Here is a 24,386-nt window from a genome sequence, read left to right as displayed (position 1 = left end):
TTGCTCCCTGTCCCTGACTGAGGACGTGCCTCAGGTCCTGTCTTTTGTGCATTTCTTCCCGAGCAGGGTGTCCCCGAGTGCTCCTGAGTGGCTCCCACCTGGGCCACGCAGCCACCTGCAGTGAGCCCTGAGACCCTGGCCCTGCCAGGAGTGGCCTATGGTCCCTTTCTGAGCTTGAATGTGTTGGGTTCACAGTATGTCCTCTGCATGGGCCGGTAACAGAAATGGATCACTGCTCCTGAGGCCAGGACACTGGGAGTCCTAACACGGACTGTCTGGGAGGGGAAAGGATCATGTTGCAGCCACAGGATTTGGCTCCCTGCACAGTGGGGCCTGGCCAGGGGGTGTCCCTCTGCTTGGGCAGTGCTCAGCATCCCTGAGTCCTGCCTGCTGTCCTGGGGCTTGGTGTGGAAGGAAGGGCAATGAGGCTGAGGCTCATCCACGCCCTCGGCCCTGGTTATCGTCCTCGGTAAATATTTCCAAAGGGACTTCTGCCAGTCCCTTCTGTTGCCCCTCTTTGCTCTGAAATTTTAGTTGGGCCCGATTCATGGAAAGGACAACGTTTATCTCAGAGCTTGTGAAAGACACTGTGTTTCTGTTTGCTCCTCTGTCCTCAAGGTTATTTGTATTTTTAAGTTCCTGAAAGTGTTGTTTGAGCCTGGCTTCCTGGTGTTATCATCAGGAATGTGGGCCCATGTTCCCTGACCGGGGCTTAGGGTGAGTGGGATTCTTTAAAGGCGCTGGCATGGTGGGAGGAAGGTGGGGAGGTATCAGAGGGCCGCAAAGGCTGTTTTCCTGCACTGAATGAATTGCTAAAGGGAGGCATGTTCACGGTGAGTCCCAGCTAGCTGGTCCAGGTGGTGGCCCTGCACAGTGGTCAGGCACAGTTAACCGTAGGTGGGCTTTTCCACAGTGAAGCGGCTTAATTGGACCTTCAGAGCTATAATCAGCCTCCTTGGGGAAGCTCGGCAGGTGAGTAGCTCTGTAACCTGGCAACCGGCATCCCAGCCTCCTGGGGGATGTGCAGTGCGTCTCTCCTGGCAGCTCCCTGGTTGGGGAGGCCCTGGGCCCCGTCTCTGCCCCAATCATCTGTGGTTCTGTGACTCTAATTAAAACCCAAGAGGAAGATGGAGAGAAAGCCTCATGTAGTAGAGATAGTCATGAATATCTGTGAGGACCGGGTGGAAACGTGGGCCAAGGGTGGGATGCTGTGTTTGTGTGTCTGCATGTCAGGGTCATGCAGGTATAATGGTGAGGTCTGTGCTTTTCTTAACCTAGCGACTGGGCCACACACTTCCTGGGACAGAACTGCTGCTGTGGCTCTGTGTCCCCGGCACTCTGTGTGGTTTTCCATCAGCCAGGACCTTGGTCGTGGCCGCTGACTTTCCTGCTCTGAAAGCGGCCCTGAGAGGCATTAAAGGAAGATTTTTGTCTTATTTTAAAACATCTCTGAAGATGGCTAGAGAAACGTAGGGGTCCTGCTAAGAAGGATGAGGTAGGAGCTTTATGAACAGACCGTAGGTCCTCAGACATTTGTGCATTTTAAAGCTGCTTCCGGGTGGATTGGAGGAGGCTGGGACCTGCTGGCCCAGATAAGTTCCTTCCCGATTCCAGGTGGGGGCTCCTGAGGTGGGAAGTTCTCCTCAGGGCCTGCCCCAGGTGGTGGGCAGAGCAATAGAGGCCCCATCAGCCGCAGGGAAAGTGTTGCAAGGCCTATGGACTTGCCAGGTAAGTTGTGCACGCAGCCCCTTAAGAGGGAGCTCAGAACACTGAACTGTGGCATGGGGCAGTCCTGCTGCTGAGGAGGTAGGTCGGATTTGGGTTAACAGTGGGCCCATCTTGGCAGACTCGGACGCACCTGCTATGGGTAGAGCCTGGAGGGTGGGGAGCTGGCTACTGTGGCCTGGACTTGCCTTTCACTCTTTAACAGGGACTACTGTGTTGCTACTATGTGCCCAGCCACATGCTGGTCGCCAAAGTAGGAGTGAAAAATGGCCATACCTGACGCCTTCCCCCCAACCCCGTGGAGACAAACCTTGCCGGAGGGAGGCCCTGGGAGTCTGTGGGATCTCCGGTCCCAGTCTGTTTGCCGGAGGTGCTGAGAGAGGTCTGAGATCAGCTTCGGTTCCAACAGGCCAGGGTGTGGATTCTGGCTCCAGGATGTCCAGTCCCTGGCAAACCAGGAAACAGTGTCTCTAAGGGCTGTCATTAAGGAGGGGTTGGTGTGCTGGCCTGGGGTCTTGCAGAAAAGACAAGCTAATATCTTCTGGTCTTGGTCTGAAGTATCCAGAGCGTCTCTGAGCAGGTGTTGTGTGTGGTGCTGTGCCCAGTTTCCTTCCTCTCCCCAAGGAGATAGATTGTGACCTTATGGGGGCAGGGAGTGGAGGCAGTCCCTGGGAGCGGCTGGAGATGGAGTCTCTGGGCATCTAGATGCCTCTCTCAGCCAGAGACCTGGCGTCCCCACCCCCACTCCCCACTACTTCCTACTACCTCCGCTAGTCACGCTGGCTGCAGGTCTCCAGCCCCTGGCTGAGGCTCTGGCCCCTAATCGGTGTCACAGATGGATGTGTAAAGAGGCTTTGTCCTTAAGCAACCCATTTGGCAAACTCCCGTCCAGGACTGAAGACGGAGTGGGGGTGGGGTAGAGGCAGTGAACGGAGTTCTGGCAACCTGGCAGAGTGGGGGTTAAGGCGGGTTGCTTGGCTCTAAGCTGATCTGAGCCAGTGCTGCCCAATGTGCAGATGAAAGGAGGGGGGGCCAGCAGCTCCTCATAGAGCTGTTCTGTGCCCAGGTCCTGCCAGACCTGCTCCCACGGCCGCCAGGGAGCCTCTGCCACCACTGCTAACGCCTCCTCCACCACCCGGCTTCTCAGAGCAGGCGGCTGTTGCCATCCGCTGTCCCCAGGAGGGCAGACTTGGGGCAGGGCCTTCGCCACTTTTGTGCCTTGCTCAAGATGTGGTAAGCTCTCTCCCTGAGCCCCACACACCCTTTATAAAGGGAGGCTGGTACTGTGGGACCAGTTCAGCCGCCTCCCCAGTGCCAGGAGCCCTCTGGAAAGGTAGGGTGTAAATGCATGTACTTTTGGCAAGTTATCTTTGAGCCCTTTCGGCTGGCAAAGAGATGGAGTAACCGCTTTAGCTAACTATCATCTACCGAGTGTTTCACTTACTGTGTGATTGGCACCACACTCTCTGTCCATTGGCTTGTTTGAGCAGAGGCCCAGAGGGGTAAATTGACTTCCCCAGGGTCATACAGCTCTCAAGGGTCTGAGTCAAGGTTTGGACCAGGTCAGTGCAGCACCAGAACTTACCTTCAGACCCTTTCCCTAAATTGTTTGCTGGGGACCCTGGGCCATGGGGGAGGTTGTGATTTTCTTTTTGAGCCTTTCATTGAGAGTTGAGGAGGTTCTTTAATGATCTGGTGGCTTGACTTGTGCTTGCCTACCACAGAGACCCAGAGCCCCATTGCAAAAACTCCCACCCCACCCCAGGTGGATTCAGAGGGAACCTGGGTGATTTTAAAGGGGAGGGAAGAACCTCAGGGTCATGGAGTCCCTCAGCACTGGTGTGATGAATCTGGACTTTTGTCCTAAGTTAGTAGGGAGCCAGAAAAAGCTTTTGAGTAGTAACGCAACATGGTCATACCTGTGTACCAAGAAAATAACCTTGGTATCAGCATAAGCACTGGTTAAAAGCAGGGACGCCTGTGAGGGGACTGATGTGGGAATCTGAACTGCACTTGGTGGTGGCTGGACTAGGCCAGGAGCTGTGGGGGTGGAGAGGAGCAGTTAGCTTTGAGAGATGTCTAGGAGGTGGCCCTGACAGAGCCATCTAGGTAGCTTGTGAAGGTCAAGAGTGCTGGGGTTAGGAGGCTGGGTCTGTTCAGGGTTCTTGGATCTGAGCCATGGGCCTCAGGGCCCTCTCCACAGAGACTGTGCCCTGGGGCTCTACCCCTGCCACATGCCACCTTGGTGCAATATGCTTCCCACCAGGGTCTCTTTCTTCCTTCCTATTCTCTCCCTTCCTGGGCTTTGACACCTATGCTGCTCACCACCCACCTTCCAGGTGCCCCAAATCAGTGAAGAACATGGTATGGGGGGGGGGGATGGGGGGGGATCCCAATCCCCTAGCCTATGCCACCACTTGGGGTCCTGAACTGTTCTGTGCCAGAGAACAAAGAGGCATCGGATATGCCGGAGGAGAAGAGACTAGTTTGTGCTGAGAGCTGGGTCTTCCCACCAGCGGAATATTTACAAACACTCACTTGGCAACAGTGCACCACTGATTCCGTTGGGTGCCGCCCAGCCCACCCCCATCCCACGTCCCATGCTGCTGCAACCAGGAGAGCCTCCTGGGGCACGGGAGGAGGCAGCTCTTGCAGGGACCCCAGGGACCACCGAGCCCCACCCTAATTCAATGGAAAGGGAGTGAAGGTCAGAGGAGGCCAAGGCCCTTTGAAATAATGAAATGAGACCAGACCCAGGCCCTGGCTGTACCCTGCCCCCACGCCAACGGTTTGGTGGCATGGGTTGGCTCTCAGGCCCATGTCCTCAGAAGACCTGGATTTGCAGCTCTGCCCTGCGGTAGCTCCCAGGTCTGCAGGGAATCTCAGGGTAGACGCAGGCAGCCTTGACTGTGTCTGAGAAGGTCAGCAAGCCTAGGAGAATGATACATGCACCACTGGTTCTCTTGGTTGCTGCCCAGCAGGGAGGGGTGCAGGCCCAGCCTCAGGGTGCTGTAGTCACTTCAGGTGCTTCCTTAAGGGTGGGTACCTAAGTAGGAGCCTGAGGAGGAGTGCTAGTCAAGCCCTTTCTCCACCACCCTCCATTGCCCCAGGGAAGTGGGTTATCTGGAGAGAAGGTCCTAGCCAGGAGAAGATGCTCGAGGCACCCGCCCTGAGTGTGTGCACAGTGAAGGACAGACAAAGGGGCCGACTACCTGATCCCGCTTCACAGGTTCTGGTGGCCTTGTGCTGCCCCCTTCTCCTGCATCCTGGGCCTGGGCCTTTCTGAGCAGGTCTGGAGGTGGTTATCTGTGGGTTCAACCCCACTGCAAATGAGGGCACAGGTATGGGCATGGATGGTCCACTGTTGGCAAGGGTGGGGTAGTAGTACCACATGAGGTAGTGGTGTGGGAGGCTGTAGTCTGGGGCCTGGATCCTCGCTCCCTCACTTCTTCAGTGGAGTTTCTGTGTGTCCCCACCTTTGGCAAGGGCTTCCCAGACCCCAGGAATTCAAGTTTAGACAAGTTCTGTTCCTCTCTCTCCTGGGGACTGTGATACTTTGGTGACTTCTGATAGCTTCTCAGACTTGTGGCGCTGACCTTTGTACAAGATTTTCTAGGCTCAGACTTTATTTCCTGAGTTGGATATTCAGTGCTCCCTGTTCTCTGTCAGCTCCAGCCTCTGTACCTTTGCTTCCCTCTGCTCGGGACACCCTTTCCTCTTCATCTTTCCATCTCAACATGAGTATAACTTCCTGCCAGAAGCCTGTCCTGATTCACCATGCCTGCATTGGGCTCCCCATGCCTGAGCACAGCCCAGACCACACTGCACAGCACTGCCTGTTCCTTCGTGAGTCTCCCGTGGGGAGGACAGGCCCACCTCTGGCTTGTCCCAGGGCCCAGCACTGAGCTAGATGAGAGCGGTGGCCATGTGAGGGTCTGCTGAGTGAACGGGGGTTGGGTGGGTGGATGGATGACCTGGCCACCCGAGCTGTCCTCTGTGGAAAACCCAGCACTGCAGCACATGCTGCAGATACCCCTTGCCATAGCTCAGGGCCCATGAGCAACTGCCAAGGACCAGAGACTATAGGGTTCTCTCTGGAATTTTGGGGGAACCATACAACTGAACAAGATCTTAGGGCTTGTCAGAGGCTTCTCAGCCCATTGAATCAGTTTCCATTAGATGAAATGTCAGCTCCCAGGCCACCCTAAGAGCTGATGAACACATCTGTGTTGTCCACTATGTGTACTGAGTTATTTCTCTGATAGGCATGGCTGTAACTTGGTCTTCCCATCTGCAGCTTAGAGAAGTAAATGTCCCAAGGAAGCTAGCTGGCTGCCTGCCCAGGGTCTTCCCAGAGTGGTTTTCCTTGGTGAATTCACTGGGGTCCATAACTGGGCCTCTTTGCTGGTGCAGAACCATAATGTGATCGATATGCCAGGAGTGATTCGTTCCTGTGAGATGGCCTCAAAACTGATGTAGCTCAAGGAGGCTGTTGGTAAAACTGGGTTTCCAGCTCAGGAACTCAGTGAGAATGAAAGGACTGGCTGGGGGCACACTTTCTGTGCTATCCAGGGGGCACCTAGAAACTGTGGGTGGTTCAGGAGTGGTCCCAGGACGCAGACACTCACACTGCCCATTGTGCCATCTATAGAGCATAAACTCTTGAGGGACCACATCCAGAGTCCAGCCACCTCTGCCAGGTGCTTGGACCTGCCTCCTTGTCTGACAACCATACCCCTTAACCATCTGTTTAGTCATGCTGTGCCTCTAACTGTGCCAGATATAGTATGAGTAAGTGTCTCTGTGATACTGTCTCCATATTAAAGATGGGCAAGTGGAGGTCCAGAGACGTGAATTACATGCAACCTTGTGTCACGTAAAAGTGAAGAAGAAGGGATTTGAACCATGATTTACTTGCTTTCTCGGCAGTGACTTGCAAATCACTGATCTCATCTCTGGTGTGGTAATGTTACAATTTAGTACAAATACCATTTATCGGGATTTCAGTAGATCGCTCCTTTCTCAAGGGTCAAGCAGTTGCTGTTTGGCTCATATTCTGTGGTCTACAGAGTGGCTACTGTTGAGTTTCTCACTGTTTCCCAAAAAGGGAAACCTCCACAGTCTTGCTTCCAAAGGTCAAGGGCCAGTAAGGGAAGTGGCCATAAATGGTGCCTGGCAGCCTGGAGCTTACCCAGCCCTCATTAGGTCGGCAGACCTATAGGTATTATGTGGTGCTCGTAGCATCAGATCCTACTGGACGGAGACACTGAAGAGGCCCTAGTGAAGATGAAAGCATCCAGTGCCTGCTCCATCCTCCCTGCCTCTCTTAGTCCTGGGTGAAGTGCAGAACCCTGAGCCCCGCTGGCTGTCTGTCCTGCCATCACTGCTCACTTAGTGGCCATCAGGAGAACATGGCAGCTCCTGAGACCTGTTCTCTTTGAACCAAACTTACTCACTAGTACTCCTCACAGCAACACTTCCACTGCCCACCCTGGGGCATCCTCTCTATGTCCTGAGAGGCCCACTGTGGCCCCTTGGACTGTGGTGGGTAAGCATGGTGCCGTGACCACCATATGTGAAGTCACAAGGAGTGTGGTTACCCCTAGGAGTGCACACAGCACTTTCCTGAGTCCTTTCTTTCTGAGCCTTGGTTCTTTCCCTTCCCACCAGCTTAACACATGCTCCCCTATGCCACTTCTGTGTCCTCTGGACATGAGCTAATGGGATCCCAGAGGGGCTGGCCCAGGACCCAGTTAGTGCTGGGGCCATCTGTCTCTTGGTGCTTGGTCAGTGGCCATGCAGTGCTGTAGTGCACAGTGGTCAGCAGTCTGGGGCCAGGGAGCAGTACCTGGATCCCAACTTGGTAACTTTACTGTTCCTCACAAAGTTGGCCCTGGAGTCACCTCTGGCCCTGGCAGGACTTTGGCTCCAACTTTTCTTCAAGGAGAGCCTATGGTAGATGAGGATGTAGACCTGGGGGAGCTCTGCTGTGTCACTCACTGGACCCTTGCCAGAGAGATCATTGCCCTAATGGCATGAGGACCAGAGGCACCTGTCAGAGTGGGTCCATGGGCTCTGCTCCCCTTCCTGTCTCTGTCTCCCTCAGGGTCAGGGTCTGGTGCTGGGAACTTTGAGGTGGAGTAGGAGGAGCATGTACCCCTTCACCTACTCACTCTGGCCACTGTGCTCTTCATTCTCTGGGAGCAAAGATCAGCAAAATAATATGAGCACACAGGAGAGGCAGAGCACCCAAACCCTGGGGCTCAGGAAGCATTCCAGAGCCTTCAGAGCATGTCCTGGCCCCTGGAAGATAGGGAAGCATCTGCCAGCCATGGCCTAGGGCCTGAACATATGGTTCTCAGGAAAACCAGGCCAGATATCTGACTGTCAAGTGCGACTGTGAAGGGTTCTGGCCTGTCACCTGGAAAGGCCCATCCAGGAAGCCAGCTGCCGGCATACACTGTGTTGCAACAGAAGACTGTACACCCCAAACAGCCCAGGGCCTGCACTACTGTATTTGGCCAGGGCCTGGCCGAGGTCATTTTGTCACTTGTGATCCAAGACAGATGGAAGGAGAGACCCAGACCCCTCCCTAGCCTGCCATCAGCTCTCCTCTCTCACCTACCTCTTGTTTCCTGCAGAGTTCATCCTCTCGCTTCTGGAGAAGATGCAGACACAGGAGATACTGAGGTTGCTGCGGCTGCCCGAGCTGGGCGACTTGGGCCAGTTTTTCCGCAGCCTCTCAGCCACCACCCTTGTGAGTATGGGTGCACTGGCTGCCATCCTCGCCTACTGGCTCACTCACCGGCCAAAGGCCTTACAACCACCGTGCAACCTCCTGATGCAGTCGGAGGAAGTGGAGGTGAGCTGTGTGGAAGTGGCTGGGCTATGGGAAGGAATGGGCAGAGGACAGGCATCTTGAAGGCAGAAGCCAAACTTGTAGCTGATTTGACCTAAAATGGTGCGGAGAATCTCGGTTTCCCAGGCAGTGAAGCAGTAAGCCCCCTCAGTGGCCTTGAGCAGTCTCCTGCTAGATGCTCCTCTGCCTCTCCCAGGAATTGAATCCTGGGCAGAACCCGGACATGGCCTTGCACCAGACCTCTAGTTTGCCTGCCTCTTCAGTGGGAAACCTTGGCTCACTGGTGCGTCAGTAGAAAACCTATGATTCTCAAGGAGCTGCCAGATAAATTCCCTCCCAGAGTCTCCCTGTGCCCAGCCATGGTCTGGAGCTGGAACTCAGAAGTAAGTCCACCCATGGCCCTGCCCTCCCAAAGCACATGAACTTGCAGAGAAGGCCACTAAGGGAAGGAAAGGTGCAGTGGTCCAGCCTAGACAAGGGTATTCCAGGCTAAACCTAGAAAGACTAGTGAGATTTCTTTCTTTCCTAAACTTGTGACATTTAAGTTGCCTTTTTTTAAAAGTTTATTCATTTATTCTGAAAAAGAGAGGAGAGTGGGGGAGGAGCAGAGAGAGAGGGAGAGAGAAATTCCCAAGCAGGCTCTGCACTCTCAGCACAGAGCCCCATGTGGGGCTTGATCACATGAATTGAAAGATCATGATGTGAGCTGGACACTTAAGTGACTGAGGCACGCAGGGGCCCCTATTTTTGCCTTTTGAAAAACTGTCTTTTTTTAAAACTTTATTCATTTTGAACAGATAATATATTCATACTTCAGAAGGAAAAAAGGTCTCAGAGTGAAGAGCTTCCACCTTCTCCTACCCTGAGAAACCTATTAACTATTGTCTGTGAGCGATATTTGCCCCTAGTTTTAAAAGCTGTCATGCTGCATACACAGTTCAACATCTTGCCTTTTTTGCTCTTGATCTTGGCAGCCTTGATCATAGCACAGTTTTGCCTGCTAGGAAAGGGTGCAGGTCTAGATAGGATAGGGATCTCCAGGGCACTTTTCCAGCAGATGACATGTTGTGTGCAAAGATGTGGGTATGTGACCTTGTACCTGGTGGCTTTGAGAAATGGGGACTCACCAGGGGGTGGCTGGACAGTGGAGAGGGACTACCGATGGGCTAGCAAAGTGATGACCAGAATGGCACTTGGTGTATGGATCCCTGAAGGGCTGGCCGTTCCTCTTAGTAGCTAAATGGTCCTTGGCAGTTTCTTAACAATCTGAGCCTTAATGTCCTGAACTGTCAAGGGATTTAAAAAAGAGCGTCTGCCTCCTGAAGTTGTGATAAGGATTTGGTGAGGTGACACAGAGAAAGCACCAGACTATTTGGTAATTTTAATTATAACTCACTCAGAGAGGCCATCAAGGACAAAGCCTCATGGGCCAGGACCCTGGAGGGGGCAGCATGGAATTATTTTGGGATTTTAGTAGTAAGGAAACACAGGACCAATTTGTGCAGTAAGAAGGGTCATGTGGCATAGGCAGGAGTGTTCCTGGACAGGTACCTTTAGCCAGTACGCAAAGCAGTTCACACTATTATGTGAATGATAGATGGCACCCAAATTATTATTAGCCTAACCTAGCCTTGGCAGGCTGATCCTGATGCCAGAGGGTAGGCTGACTCTAGCCAACACTCCCCATTCTATTATATGAATGAACCATAGGTATATGTCAACAGTCACTGAAGTTCTGGACGTTGTGTGTGTGCTCACCTGGTGGTGAGGTGCTGTGTGCATGTATGGGAGACCAATGTGCTGGGCCTGTGTACATGAGCCAACTGTGTTTGAGCGTGGGTGCATATGGGTCAAGCATATACCAGCCGTATGTATGTGAGCATGTGTAGAGGTGGTGTGTGTGCAGTCCAGGAGTGTGTAGGCCACGTGTGTGAATGTACACAGAGCGTGTCCCAGTCCTGGTTGTGTGGCCCTGGTGTGCATCCATGCTGTGTACAGGCTGCTGCGTACCGCTGCCCTCCCCTGATGCCTGTGCCTGCCTCAGCCAGCTTCCCTGGCCTGTGCTTGGCTTGTAGGACAGTGGCGGGGCCCGGCGATCTGTGATCGGAGATGGCCCTCAGCTGCTCACCCACTATTATGATGACGCCAGGACCATGTACGAGGTGTTCCGCCGTGGGCTTAGCATCTCAGGTGAGAGGGGCTTTGAGGGTGTGGACGAGCCCTGGCAGGGGTTGAGCTGGTGCAAAGGTGCGAGCAGCCAAGCAGGGAACCAGGGCCGTGGCAGGTGAGCGGTTGCCAGGTTCAGAGGAGAAAAGCAACTCCTGGCCTTCCACTGTCAGAGAAGGGCGGCCGAAGGGCTGACCTCAGCTTTGTTCTAGCCCTTAGCACTGCCTGACCTTAAACTATCTCTTAGCTCATAGTTAAAAAAATTATTTTAATGTTTATTTATTTTTGAGAGACAGAGAGAAAGTGTGGGCCAGGGAGGGGCAAAGAGAAGGAGATACAGGTTCTGAAGCAGGCTCCAGGCTCTGAGCTGTCAGCACAGAGCCTGATGCAGGGCTCAGACCCACAAACCACAAGATCATAACCTGAGCCGAAGTCGGATGCTTAACTGACTGAGCCACCTAGGCACTCCTTTGTCCTTATTTTATATCTCCCATGGGCAGCCCCTGATAAGCCTCAAACTGACAGGCCTGGTTTTGAGCCTGAGCCTCTGGGATGGCTGGTTGACCCAGGGTATGGGGCAAAAGGAAGCGGTCACAGAGAGTCAGCTTTCCACCTCTGCCACATGGTCCCCATGTCTCCGTGTCCCCTTGGGGCTGCATCACACAGATCATGGTAGGAACTGACTGTGTTAGTCCCATTCCAGGGCCTCTCTGATCCTTGAGGACATGTCATGCTTGTGTGCTTTAGGCCTCCTTCAGCTTCAGCAGGTTAGACAGGCAGCTGGGGGCAGTTCACTTGGCCCATGGACCACCCCACGGCTTGGGATGTCCATTCACCTATCTGATGAGTAGGTGCAGGCGACACCCACCGTACCATCCTCCCTGGCACAAGGCCTGCTTATCTCTCTGCAGGGAATGGACCCTGTCTTGGCTTCAGGAAGCCCAAGCAACCTTATCAGTGGCTGTCCTACCAGGAGGTGAGTGATAGAGGACAGGCCCCACGCTGTCAACTCACGTACACCTGGCATTGTGGGGCTCGTGGGTACCCTGCAGGGTCTCAGAGGGTCGTTGTTTCCTTGCAAGGCCTGTTTGCCAGACCCCCAGCAGCAGCTTCATGGGGCTTTGGGCAGACCTGGGTAGGCTCTTATGGAGGTCCCTCCCCTGCTAAAAGTCCTTGCTCCCCATCACTTCCCCATGTCCATGTGCAGGTGGCCGACAGGGCTGAATATTTAGGGTCCGGACTTCTGCAACACAATTGTAAAGCACGTACAGATCAGTTTATTGGCGTTTTTGCACAAAATCGACCAGAGGTAAGCATCTGCCTTGATTGCTTTTAGAGCTTTCACTGGAGTGGGGGCGTTGGGTACCATATAACAGCTGTGGTCCAACTGCTTATAGGGCCTGGGACAAGAGGAGAAATGGATATACTTGGTCTATTCAACCCCCCACTCCCTTGGCTTTGCCCTTAATCAAGAGTGGACATCCCACACAAGCTCCATCTACACCCACCTGGCCCCACAAACAGGTGTTTCCTGAGCAATAGGGGAAGAAAGACCCAGGGAAGAAGGCCATGCAAGCCCTAGAAGTAGGCTTTAGGCTAGTTGGAGTCCCCAGACTCCCTGGGGAAAGCATGTTCTAGAAGGCTGTGGGTAAGCGGGTGCAACCAGTTAACCTCAAGGATTCCTTACAACGTGGAGAGGGCCAGAGCGGAACCTTGTCAATAGGACCCAGATCAAGTACCCCGGTTGCCTGGGCATAAGGGCAGTACGGCCTTCCTGTATGCTCTCTGCTCCCCACCCCGCACTCCCATGCCTGTGTGTCTCCACAGTGGATCATCGCAGAGCTTGCCTGCTACACGTATTCTATGGTGGTGATCCCACTCTATGACACCCTGGGCCCTGGTGCTATCCGCTACATCATCAACACAGGTGAGCCACCACTGTGTTCTCTTGCCACCGGCAGCTAGCTCCTGGACCCCAGACACTTAGCTTATACTGTCTGACGCTAGAAAGCACTTTGCTTCCATTCTCAAAGAACATTCTCCACTTTGGCCCTTGAGTTGGCTTTCCTCAGTTGGACTTGACCCGAAGGCACCTTCCACAGGGCCTGGTTACCGTGAAGTAGCCTCTGCACCAGCCCCCACACAGGCTTCTGACTCTCTGAGGCTTACTTCAGTTCAGGGCAGATGTGGGGGGAGGGGGTGGTGGTGGCAAATAACCTCAAGCAGACCTGAGATTATCGACCCTGAGTCTGGAGCAGGAATGCTTGGAATCCGCTCCAGGAGATTCTTTGGCCTTTTGCCCTTGGCTTCTCACAAGCTCCATGCATTTTCCTCTCTGTATAACACATGGCCTACGTGGCCTGTCTCATATATTTATTTACACACAAGCTTTGGGACACCCAGCCCATGGTTCTGCTGCCTAGCACATGCTACCCATAGTCACAGCCTGTGCCCACACAGCCTGACTTTCTCTAATGGTCCCTTCAGCGGACATCAGCACCGTTGTCGTGGATAAACCTCAGAAGGCTGTGCTTCTGCTAGAACATGTGGAGAGGAAGGAGACTCCAGGGCTGAAGCTCATCATCGTCATGGAACCATTCGAGGAAGCTCTGAAAGACCGAGGGCAGGAGTGTGGGGTGGTCGTTAAGTCCATGCAGGCCGTGGAGGTGAGGGTCTGCTTCTGGGCTGTTTACGGGGCCATAGCTGGTTGGCCGTGGAGCCAGGACTGCTGGTTATCTGCCCCTCTCATGCCCCGGGAAGGACATCTTGGGTCATCAGGGTGTGTCAGGAGTGAGAAGGTCAGGCTTTACAAGGGCTGGTGGCGGGTGGTGGGGTTGGTGCCTATAGGCATCCTCCAGGTGACAGGCTCAGTTGACTGGCACCTTTAATAACAAAGGAACCAATAGGTGGATGGTAGTGCCAGCCTGCCCCAAAGTTACTCACGTAGCCTCTGGGACCTCCTTGTTTCCAGCTGGCCAGCAGCCTGTCTGAGCCTGAATACTACAGACATGAGGCCCAGGAGTCTTAGAGGGTCTTTTCTTAGAGGGTCTTTCAATGTGCCCCAAACTCCCAGAAGCCAGCAGAACCAGTTTTTCTGTGCATGACCTCCCCAGAGGAGAGGTGGTGCCATCAGGCTGGTGGCAGCTTGTGGCCTGCTAAAGTGACACGGGACACCCTGGCCCCCAGGGCCTCACGCCCTGTTCAGTAGCCCTGACCCCCACCATCCCTTACTGGATGCAGGCCCGTGACCTCCCCAGGTGTCCTCTTGCCTGCCTGTCCTGTAACACCTGTGCACTTGTACCCTCCCATGGCTTTGGGGCACATATATGCTGGCTAGCCCCCATCTGCCCCTCGAGCCCTGACCATTTATCCAGAAGTCCAGGCCACCTAGCCGGTCAGTCATGAGTGTGTGTCCCGAGAGTCACCTCAAGCTGTCTCCCCCACTGTGCACATGCGCAGTGCCTAGCCCCTCCCTGGGCCTCGGGCCCCCTGTCTGTAATGTGCTGGGCGGCCTAGGCCTAGATGTCTATATGAGGAAAGGCCACTCAGGTGGTTTCTCCACATGGGCAGGAGGTGGTTTCTGATTACTTTGATTTTTTTTTTGTTTGTTCACTTGTTTTGATCGATATGAACTTTTGAGCATTTAAAAAACTGTATCTTTCTCTTCCAGGAGTGTGGCCAACGGAATCATCATGTCCCTGTGGTAAGCTCATCTGCCCGCAGGCCTTGATGGTTTGCAGGGCTCATCCTCACAGACCACCCTTACTATGCACGGGAGCTTGCTAGGAGGTCAGAGCAGCACCCCTGTGTCAATAAGCCACTGCTGTAAGCAGCTCGGGAAATGCCAGCTCCAGGTGCCAGGATTTGTGTGGGTGAGGGTGCAGAGAAGCACCTGGGACAGGAGTCCGATGTTTAGGAGGGAGAAGACAGGACAGCCATTCCTCACCACCCTTGCTTCTCCAGGAGCCTTTTCTTTGGGAAGGCTTATTTTTGCCCTTTGAAGATAGTGAGCTCTGCAAGGATGGGATGAACAGAAGCAGCAGCAGAACTGGAAGCAAATCCCAGGGCCAAGTGCCCTTGTGACATCTGCTACCTCTGTCCATCTTTGTGAATTTTTCTTTTCAAAATTTTTTCAATGTTTATTCATTTTTGAGAGACAGAACGTGAGTGGAGGAGGGGCAGAGAGAGAGGGAGACAGAATTTGAAACAGGGCCCAGGCTCTGAGCTGTCAGCACAGAGCCCAACACAGAGCTTGAACGCTCAAACCATAAGATCATGACATGAGCTGATGTTGGACCTGACTGAGCCATCCAGGCGCCCCATGAATTTTTCTGTGTGTCACCCCCAAGTGATACTTCCGGGGGTCAAGTCACCAGTGAGGGTCACTGGCTCTGGAAGGGCCATGTGGGACTTTTAAGCTTGCTTATGAGGCATCTTACCTCTGGTCTTCCCTCCAGCTCAGCCCTTCCCACTCTTCTTACGTGCCCCTGAGCTTTCTCATACGCCGGTTGGCCCTTCATGGGCAACCCTGGTGTATGCTCACCTCCCACACACCATACCCCAGCCTCAGAGCACCATTCTCTGACCCCTTGGCACACCCTTGCCTCCGCACCTCTGCCAGTAACCAGCCTAGTCCCTCTCCCAGAGCCCATCTTCCCTTTGTCTAGAGAGACTTTGCTTGTCCCTCAGTCTCAACTCACGTCATCTCTTCTGTGTACAAACGGATGTGATAGGCTCCTCCTGGTGACCTCAGGACTCTGTGCCCTGGGCGAGGGCCAGGGCCTGATGCACAGCAGTCTTGGTGACACTGTGGGCAGCTCAGTTCCTAGGCCACACATTCTTTTCCCAAGTCTAACTCCAGAAATTTGAGAGAAAGTGGGAAGGCAGGATGGAGCTGGGCCACATCCACTGAGAAGGTGAGGTTTGGTAGTGGCCTCGATGTGGCCACAGCAGCCCAATCCCATCTCAGATTCAAGCTGGGAGGCAGCGGGACTGAGTGAGAAATGAGTGTGACGGATGGATGTCCAAGCCCCCGTCAGGTTTCCTCAGCCTCTTTTCCCCTTTCCTGAGCACCTGCCAGCCCACCTTTCTGACTGCTTCAGGCACATGTACCCACATGACTCCATACCCACTCATGGCGGGTTGTGGGGGCACAGAGGGACTGGCTGGTTGAGGGGTCCAGGGGTCTTGGGCCCTGGCTGGACATGCTGAGTCCCCTTAACATATACTTCTTCTCAACTCTGCAGCCCCCGAAGCCCAGTGACCTCTCCATTGTGTGTTTCACAAGTGGCACAACAGGTGAGCTGAGGCACCCAGATCACCAGCCTGGGTCGCCTGCAACCTTCTCTGGCAGCCTTGGTGGTGTGTGACTGCAGGGGTCTTTGGTGTCCCCTGTGGCATGAGCTAAGCTTTGTCCCGTGCCGGATTCCAGATGCTGGGCCCCTCCTGTGCTCCCAGTGGTCAGCAGGAGGCAGCACAGGTGGTGGGATAAGGATAGGTAGTGTGGACTGCGAGGTCCAGAGTGGAGACTGGCCATTTCCTGGAACGGAGGCCGAAAGAGGGCTGGATAGCTGAGTCACAACATCCCTCGCTGAGAAGCAGCTCTCACCCCTCTCCTTCCTGCCCCGACCTGGACTTTGTGTCAGGGACCACGGACAAAGTGTGGGGTTTGGTGTCTGAGAGCCTCGATTTGGGTCCACCACTTGCTGGAGGCTAGGAGCCAGTCACCTAGTCTTGCTGCCACCACTCTCCCCAGCTTCTCCCCTGTGATGAGGGTGGTTAAAAGTACCAGAGAGGGGATGGTGTGGGGGAAAGGTGGAGCAGAATCTCTACAGGATCGGGCTGGTATGCTGTGGGAATGGCCGTTGGGCGAGAACAAGCAGAAATGACACACCCCGTGCCTGGTGCTGATAGAGGAGTGCATAGGGCAGCATCAGCAGAGAGAGCCAAGGAAGGCTCCCTGGGGGAAGCAGGGTGCACAGGAGGGGCATGGCCACAGGCACAGCACTTCACAGCCTGCAGTGCCTTGTTCACCAAGTCACTGAGCTGCTGGGGCCTCCGTGTGGCCTGTGAGGCAAGCAGGAGTGGGTGCCATCCAAGTGGACACCACCAGCAAGTGGAAGCAGGATACTTGTGCTCTTTTCCCACATCCCCTGGCCCAGTGCTCTTCATGTGCTTCTGCTCCATCTCATCTGTTGACTTGGGAAGTCACTTGCCCTAGCCTTGAATGAGCAAGAAGTTTCCAGCCTTCTTCCAGACTGAGGACTAGATCGCTGAATGGGGTGGGCAGTGAAAGTGGGACTTCCCACACTCTGCAGATGCAGCCTCTAAGGCATTTGACACATCCTCACCGCCCCCATAAGGACACCCTCCTTGAGGATAGATCATGACAAACATGGCTTTGTTGGATCTAGATGGATTTTTGCCCTTAACTCAGTGGTTTGGGGATTTCCACCCCACTGCTAACTTTTTGTCAGAAAAGAAATAACATAGCCCTTGCTCTCTAGAAGCTGACATCTAGAGTCAACCCAGAATTCAAAAATGCCCTTCAGGTTTATGTTGGGTTTTTTTTTTGTTTGTTTTTTGGTTTTTTTGTTTGTTTGGTTGTTTTTGTTTTTGTTTTTGTTTTTGTTTTTTTTTGGTTTATTTGGTTGGTTGGTTGGTTAGTTTTTTTGGTCATGAGTTTCCTGACACAAAATTTTGGTGATATGTGTCTCCAGCCTGGGTTGGGAAGCAGGTTACTACTGTGGCCTTTATATATATATTAATTTATTTTGAGGGAGAGAGAGAGAAGGAGAGAGTACAAGCAGAGGAGGGGCAGAGAGAGAGGGAGAGAGAGAGAATCCCAAGCAGGAACCATGCTGTCAGCACAGAGCCCAATGTGGGAGCTCGAACTCATGAACCATGAGATCATGACCTGAGGAGAAATCAAGAGTCAGATATTTAACCGACAGAGCCACCCAGGCGCCGTACTGTGGTGGCCTTTAGCTTCAGACCCTTGAAGTTCAAAAGTGCCCCTAGGCTTTTAATGAGTCACTTGGTCACAGATGCTGCCTCTGTATCTAGAGAAGAACTTTACGGTGCAGAAATGTGCTGACACCCAGCTGGAGAGGGCAGTCCTCACGTCCAGTTCTTTTCCAAACCATGAAATCACAGTTGGAAGCCAAGCCATCCTGCCCCAGCTCTGTGTGGTGGAAGAGGGTCATATGGAGCCTGGTAAACGGATTCAGGTTTAGTGCCCAAGCTTCCCACTCTAGAGGTGCTGCTGGTGCCAGGGCAGAGCTGGGGGATTGAGCAGATCCCTTACCACCCTGCCTGGCTGTACTTGGATTTCCTTGGCATTAGCCTGAGCCCGTGCTGTGCCTCGGGTAGCCATCCTGTTGTTGAGCACATCAGCCGTGCCTGTCCTCAGCGTCACAAACCCCGGATACAGCTTCCCTTCCGAGCTGAGAGCCCTGGTTCCCAGCTTCATCAGGAGCCACAGTGTTCTTTGAGTGGGGAGAGATGGAAAGTATGATCTAAACCTGACATTTGGTTCACGATGCTGGTGGAATCATTCGGGGGAAGATTTTCCTCTTCCTTTGTGATGGAGACATCTGTGGAGACCTCCAGAATAAGCCAGTGCTATGGAACCCGTAGTCAGGCCACGAAGGTCCTGCAGGAGGTGAGAGCTTGGGGTTTGTCTACACTCAGGGATGGCTACTGGGTGAGAATGTGGTTCATTGTTCATTTCAAAATGACTGTTAGCTGGACTGGAATCTGATATCCCTTCCCCCCCTCCCCAAATAAAAAGAGAATCTGTGGATATAACCTAGCCTAGTTTGGGAAATTGGATGCCATTAGTGATAGTTAAGACATTTACTATGAATTCGTGTAGCCTCTCTTCCCAGAAAAGAAAATACAGTGATCTTTTAAAATATACCCTTCTCAAGCTCTATGCTTCTAGCATTCTTTTTCTCACTTATGTAGATTTGCTTATTCAGCTCATTCATGGAATATCCTGTGTACATTAGACCTAGTGCTGGGGGCTGAGGTCACAGGGATAGATGAGACAGAGCCCTGTCTTCATGTGCTCACCGCGTATGTTGCCAGGCAATTCAGTACAATGTGGTCACTGCCTCGAGGGTCCACATCCCAGGGTGCATGGAGCACTCCACCAAAGAGAGGTCAGAGGAGCAGGTCCTAAAGGATTCGCAGTGGAAGTCCACTGGAGCAGAGTCCTGAAAGATTGGTAGCTGGAGGAAAACAGGAGGAAGGGCATTCTCCACAGGGGGAACAGCATTTGCAAAGGCTCGGCTACAAGAAAGAAAATGTTGCTTTGGAGGAGAGTTGAGGGAGGAAATAGCTGTCTGGGAACATGGCCTGGAGCACTGGCAGGAGAGGAATGATGGGGGCAAGAATTTTAAGTGGAGACTGAGCAGGAGCAGCCAGAGATGCTAGAAGGCAAATAGTATCTGTCAGCATTGTCTGGTGGCTGAACTGTACCCAAAGGATGCCACCACTGAAATGCCTGCTGGTGCCCTTGGCAAAAGCTAATCATGGAGCGGAGAGAGGCTAGAAGCAGAGCTGATTGCAGTGGGATGAGGAGTGAATGGAAAGTGAGGATATCACATCAGCACATGTGGACAATTTCTTCAAGAAGCTTGGCCATGTCACCAAAAGGCATGCTCCATAATGTTCATAAACTTCGGTGTTTAAGTAGTCAAAACCTGGAAACAACTCCAGTGCCCAGCAGCGATAGAATGGGGTACCTCAATAGAATCCTCTCCCTCAGTGTATATTGAGTGAAAGAAACCAGGCACAAAAGATTGTGAGATTTCTTTGGTATAAGATTACAAACACAATAAACTAGTCTTTGGTTTTATAAGTCCAGATAATATTGCCTTCCAGGATAACGCTGCCCTGGAATGCTGATGATGTTCTATTTTTTTTAAAAAATTGTTTTTAATGTTTATTTATTTTTGAGAGAGAGAGAGAGAGAGTGCAAGCAGGAGAGGGGCAATAAAAGGGGGAGACACAGAATCCAAAGCAGGCTCCAGGCTCTGAGCTGTCAGCACAGAGCCCACCATGGAGCTCGAACCCATGGTTCATGAGATCATGACCTGAGCCCAAGTTGGACTGAGCCACCCAGGAGCCCCATGATGTTCTATTTCTTGATCTGGTGCTGGTTGCATAGGTAAGTTCACTTTGGGGGAAAAAAATCTATTGGATCTATACACTCATTTGGGCAATTTCCCACATATGCATGTTTTGCTGTAAGGGAGAGTCTATGTGAAAAATAGATTAGCTTTGAAGGAATGACAGACCAAGAGTAGAGCTGGCAGAGGCCATGGAGGGGGTGGGGCCCTTGGTATGGAAACCCCTCAAAGTGTTTCTTGGCTTCGAGAAACAGTCACTAGATACAGAGGAAAGGGAGGTGCTGCTCCATGGAGCAGAGCCCCCAAAGCTTTGGTGTGGATTAGGGGAGAGAGGAAGCTTCCAGATACAGAAGGAAAGAGATGTGCCCTGCCTGGAGAAGACGGGAGGAAGAGTGGGTAGAAGCCCCTGGAACTGGAGCATCTCTTCTGTCCTAATTGAGGGCACCCAGGAAAGCTCAGTCATCTGCAGTCCTTTGGCTGAGCATGTAAATGCCCATCAGCCTTACCTCTGTGGCTGTTCAAAGGTGGGATCTTGGGAAAATACTCTCTTTGGCCTATTTGTTTTGCGCCGTTCAGTTCAAGACTTATGTGACCATATGCTTAAAACTACATCTGGGTACTCCTGCTGTGCAGCTTTAGGAGAGTTTCTTAACCTCTCTTAAGCCTCATCTTGCTTGAATATTAAATGAAACCATCTGATATCTGTAACATAGGCTGTTTTAAGAAATAACTGAGCTACCATGATGAGATCCTCCTCGAACAGTGCCCACAATCGTGGATGTTCAGTAACTGGCTGCTATTATAGTTATTGTTTGTATAACTACCAGCTCTCAAGTTTGACTGTTTAAAAAATTGGTAGCTGTGGGGTTGATGAAAGTAGGACTGAATTCCGGAGAAGATTTGGGAGCCTCTAGCAGGAAGATGACACTCTATCCACATTATAAAACTTTCAGAGTATTTTTGTCACCACTATCTTTTGTAACCCACCCTTGACTGTGTGAAAGCAGAAGCAAGCAGCCAGAGGAACCTCTAGCCAGAGGACCCGTCACTGCTTCCAGCACCACTCCCACCCGCCCCTGCAGGAGAGGCCTCGAGCTCAGCTTCACCCCGTAACTGCTTTCACTTGGAGCCAGTGTCCATCCAGGACAAATCTTCAGCTAGAGAAATACCTTTCTGCAGATCAGCCACGGATGGCCAGCCCAGGAATACTGACTAAAGCCAAAGTAGCATTCGCAGAATCTGAAACTAAGACTTTTTTTTTTTCCTTGAGCAGCTGGAGAGAAAATAAGTGAAAGGATGGCCAGCCTGTGAGTAGAATGTAGGGAATGGACAGTAGAGTTCATGTCGCTGAGATGGTGGTGCCTGGGAAGCAGCAGCCCCATTGATGTTGCACCAGAGAAGAAGAGAAGCAGAGCAGAGCAAAGAGTGGTTCTGTCACTTTGCCAGGTGCCTAGCTAGGAATGCTCACCATGTGAGCAACTTGGAAAATTTTCCATATCACATTAAAAAAAAAATACTGCCAGACACACGCACTTGTCCTGAATCAGAGAAGCAAGCAGAACTTTCCAAAGACTGACCTCCCTCCTTCTAACTCAGATCTTACATCTTCTCTCAGGATCTGCTGTCAATACATCCTTCATCCTTTGGGACCATATCAAGGGATGACTTGAGGAAATCATTTGAATCTTTCTGGGAATATTGAAAAATCCTTTAACTCATTAGAAATTTATGAACCTTCACTTATACCTACAAGAAATCATTTGGTTTTAAAAGGTACAAACTTCTCTCATCATGTTGGAGAGGAAAAAGGTTTGCCTAAGCAGTCTTGAGTAACTACTACCATTTGTATGTGTTGTGGACTGAAATGACTGGAGGTTTCAGAAAATTTTCATTAATGAAGACAGGTTTCTTTTGAGATTCTCAGTCATCCACCCTGAGGTTGCATTAGGCATGAGCAAGTCAGCCAGCCTCACAGATCTAAAGCTCTGTTATAGCCCTGGACCCTATTTTGTGGGAGTTCTGATTTCATATCTAGTAGTTTGGGGTTATTCCTTAGAAACTTCCAGGACTTGGGAATCCACAGGTGAAAATTCCCAGGTGATACTCTCAGAATTGTTTGTAGGCCTAGAGACTCTATGGGATTTGTACATAGGGGACAATTCAGTGACACTTAAAATTTTTTTAGTGTTTATTTTTGAGAGAGAGAGAAAGAGCATGAGCGGGGGAGGGGCAGAGAGAGAGGGAGACACTGAATCTGAAACAGACTCCAGGCTCTGAGCTAGCTGTCAGCACAGAGCCTGATTTGGGGCTGGAACTCAGGGACCACAAGATCATGACCTGAGCTGAAGTCGAAGTTGGATGCTTAACGGACTGAGCCGCCCAGGCACCCCCAGGGACACTTCTGAATATGGAGTTCGGTTTGAGGAAAGAAGGACCAGCAGAGGTAAAACAAATCCCATGGATCTTCTCCAAGAAAGAAAGACAGAAAGAAAAGGAAGGACGGAAGGACGGAAGGAAGGAAGGAAGGGAGGGAGGGAGGGAGGGAGGGAGGGAGGGAGGAAACAAGGAAGGAAAGAAGGAAGGAAGGAAAGAAGGAAGTTTTAACAGCTACCTATTAAAACCCTGTAACCTTCTGTGTCTCCAGAATCCCCTCTTTGATGTGCCAGTATGGGTGTATGTGCCAGAGCACTTGACAGAACCTCACCTTGACACATCTTGGTCAGACTGAGACGGGGCCATTACTGACGCTCCTGTCTCTGGCAGATGGAGCCCCAGTAAGTTAAGCAAACAGGCCCCATGGGAGATAATTATGAGAGCAACTTTACCTTTGTCTCCATCTGTTCCTTTAAAGGTGTTCAGTGGGGGTGTAAACATAGGCACCTCATGCCTTTTCTGGTCATTCTCAGGTCAGTTTCATTGGTGTGGTAAGTCACAGAGAGTCTTAATTCAGAACTGCAAGTGCCCATCGGTCCACTTCCCTGTGGCTTCTTCCCTCCCCTCCTCGGGCTGGCTCCCGGCTTGGTGGTCTGCCTCTCCTCTCTTGCTCTGGTGTCTCTCCTTCTCCACCTGCTTGCTAATGAAGCTTTTTGCCCTCTGCCACCAGGTGGAAGTGTGGAGGGAGACTAGGAAGTGGCAAAGGGAAGTCATCCGATGGTTAGGGGCAGACATTTAAAACCTCCTCTTTGTGTCATGGACACTTTCAGGAGTTCTCTTTTGTTTCGTTTTGGTTTTGAGAGGCAGAGTGAGAGAGAGAGAGAGCTCCCGTGCACAAGCAGGCAGGGGAGGGGGCAGAGGGAGAGGGAGAGACTCCCCGCTGGGTGTGAAGCTCGATCTCAGGACCATGAGATCACAACGTGAGCCAAAATCAAGAGTTCGATGCTCAACTGACTGAGCCACCCAGGTGTCTCTTAGGAGTTCTCGTTATTGTCTGCTCCCTCCTCCACAGCTTGTGCCTGCAGACAAGATTCCTTTTTAACCCACAGGTCCTACCATCACCCACTCAGACTGATATTCCTTCTGCAGACTCCATATGCAATCCCTGGGATTTATTTATTTATTTATTTTTGCAGCCGCAAAATTCTCGTTTCTCACCAGGACCCTCAGCTGCAGGGAACATGACTGAGGTCTGAGTTAGCTTAGGTTTCAAGCTGGGAGAGAGGATGGGCTATAAAACTCTGTGTAGCTTTCTCCGAAGAAATTCTTCTCACAAATTAATTACTGTCCCTACTCCTCTTCCTCCTCCTCTTCTTCCTTTTTTTTTCTCTCTCTCTCTCCTTGAGATAAAATTCACACAGCATAAAATTAAACATTTTAAAGTGAACAATTTGATGGCATATACTACAATACTCTCTTAATCTCTTATCACTTAGTCCTTTTATTACCTGTTTCTGGGTGAGGGTTGCAAAGTTAACATATTGGTTTCTTTAATACTTCCTGTATAAGTTCTGCACATGGTCTGGCCCCTCACTTTTGGAGTTTCACAGTGGTTGTATCTGTTGCTTTAGTGGAAACTTTGAATTTAACATCTTTTGCACATAGATTATATCCTTAGACCTTAGGAAAGCCCTATGAGGTGGGCATTGTCCCTATTTTACAGGTAAGCAAACTGAGAGAGGAGAAATGGCTTCCCCATGTTATGCTGGCAGTGACGGGAAAGGCCAGGAGTTGAGGCCAGTCAGGGGTGTCCAGAAGCAGCCTGTGTTGTGTCCACCCTCACGTGAAATGGTGGCCATGCTGGCCTCCTTCCTAAGGGTCCCCCACCTAGCCTCTGCCTTCTTTTTTTTTTTTTTTTTTTTTTAATTTCTAGGAGAGAGAGAGAGAGAGAGACAGCGTGAGCAGGGGAGGATCAGAGAGAGAGGGAGACACAGGCTCTGAAACAGGCTCCAGGCTCTGAGCTGGCCGTCAGCACAGAGCCCGACGCGGGGCTCGAACCCACAAACCGCGAGATCATGACCTAAGCGAAAGTCGGATGCTTAACCGAAAAAGCCACCCAGGCGCCC

The 24,386-nt window shown here is 52.0% G+C and overlaps 1 protein-coding gene across 3 annotated transcripts in view; it reads left to right on the top strand.

Moving 5' to 3' along the window:
• ACSL6 (acyl-CoA synthetase long chain family member 6) overlaps positions 1 to 24,386 on the top strand; it is a 61,642-nt gene that overhangs the window by 8,746 nt on the left and 28,510 nt on the right. For all 3 annotated transcript variants that reach the window (XM_039252570.1, XM_039252569.1, XM_039252571.1), the window contains exons 2-9: positions 8,367 to 8,587; positions 10,660 to 10,774; positions 11,662 to 11,726; positions 11,958 to 12,059; positions 12,578 to 12,677; positions 13,238 to 13,416; positions 14,421 to 14,453; positions 15,997 to 16,048. In XM_039252570.1, coding sequence (XP_039108501.1) covers positions 8,367 to 8,587; positions 10,660 to 10,774; positions 11,662 to 11,726; positions 11,958 to 12,059; positions 12,578 to 12,677; positions 13,238 to 13,416; positions 14,421 to 14,453; positions 15,997 to 16,048 — 867 coding nt within the window. The remainder of the gene's footprint in view (positions 1 to 8,366; positions 8,588 to 10,659; positions 10,775 to 11,661; positions 11,727 to 11,957; positions 12,060 to 12,577; positions 12,678 to 13,237; positions 13,417 to 14,420; positions 14,454 to 15,996; positions 16,049 to 24,386) is intronic.

Source organism: Hyaena hyaena, unplaced genomic scaffold, assembly GCF_003009895.1.
Source record: "Hyaena hyaena isolate Hyena2069 unplaced genomic scaffold, ASM300989v1 scaffold_425, whole genome shotgun sequence".
NCBI lineage: Eukaryota > Metazoa > Chordata > Mammalia > Carnivora > Hyaenidae > Hyaena > Hyaena hyaena.
Note: the sequence above shows the minus strand (reverse complement) of the source record. Positions and strands in the feature narration are given on the sequence as shown.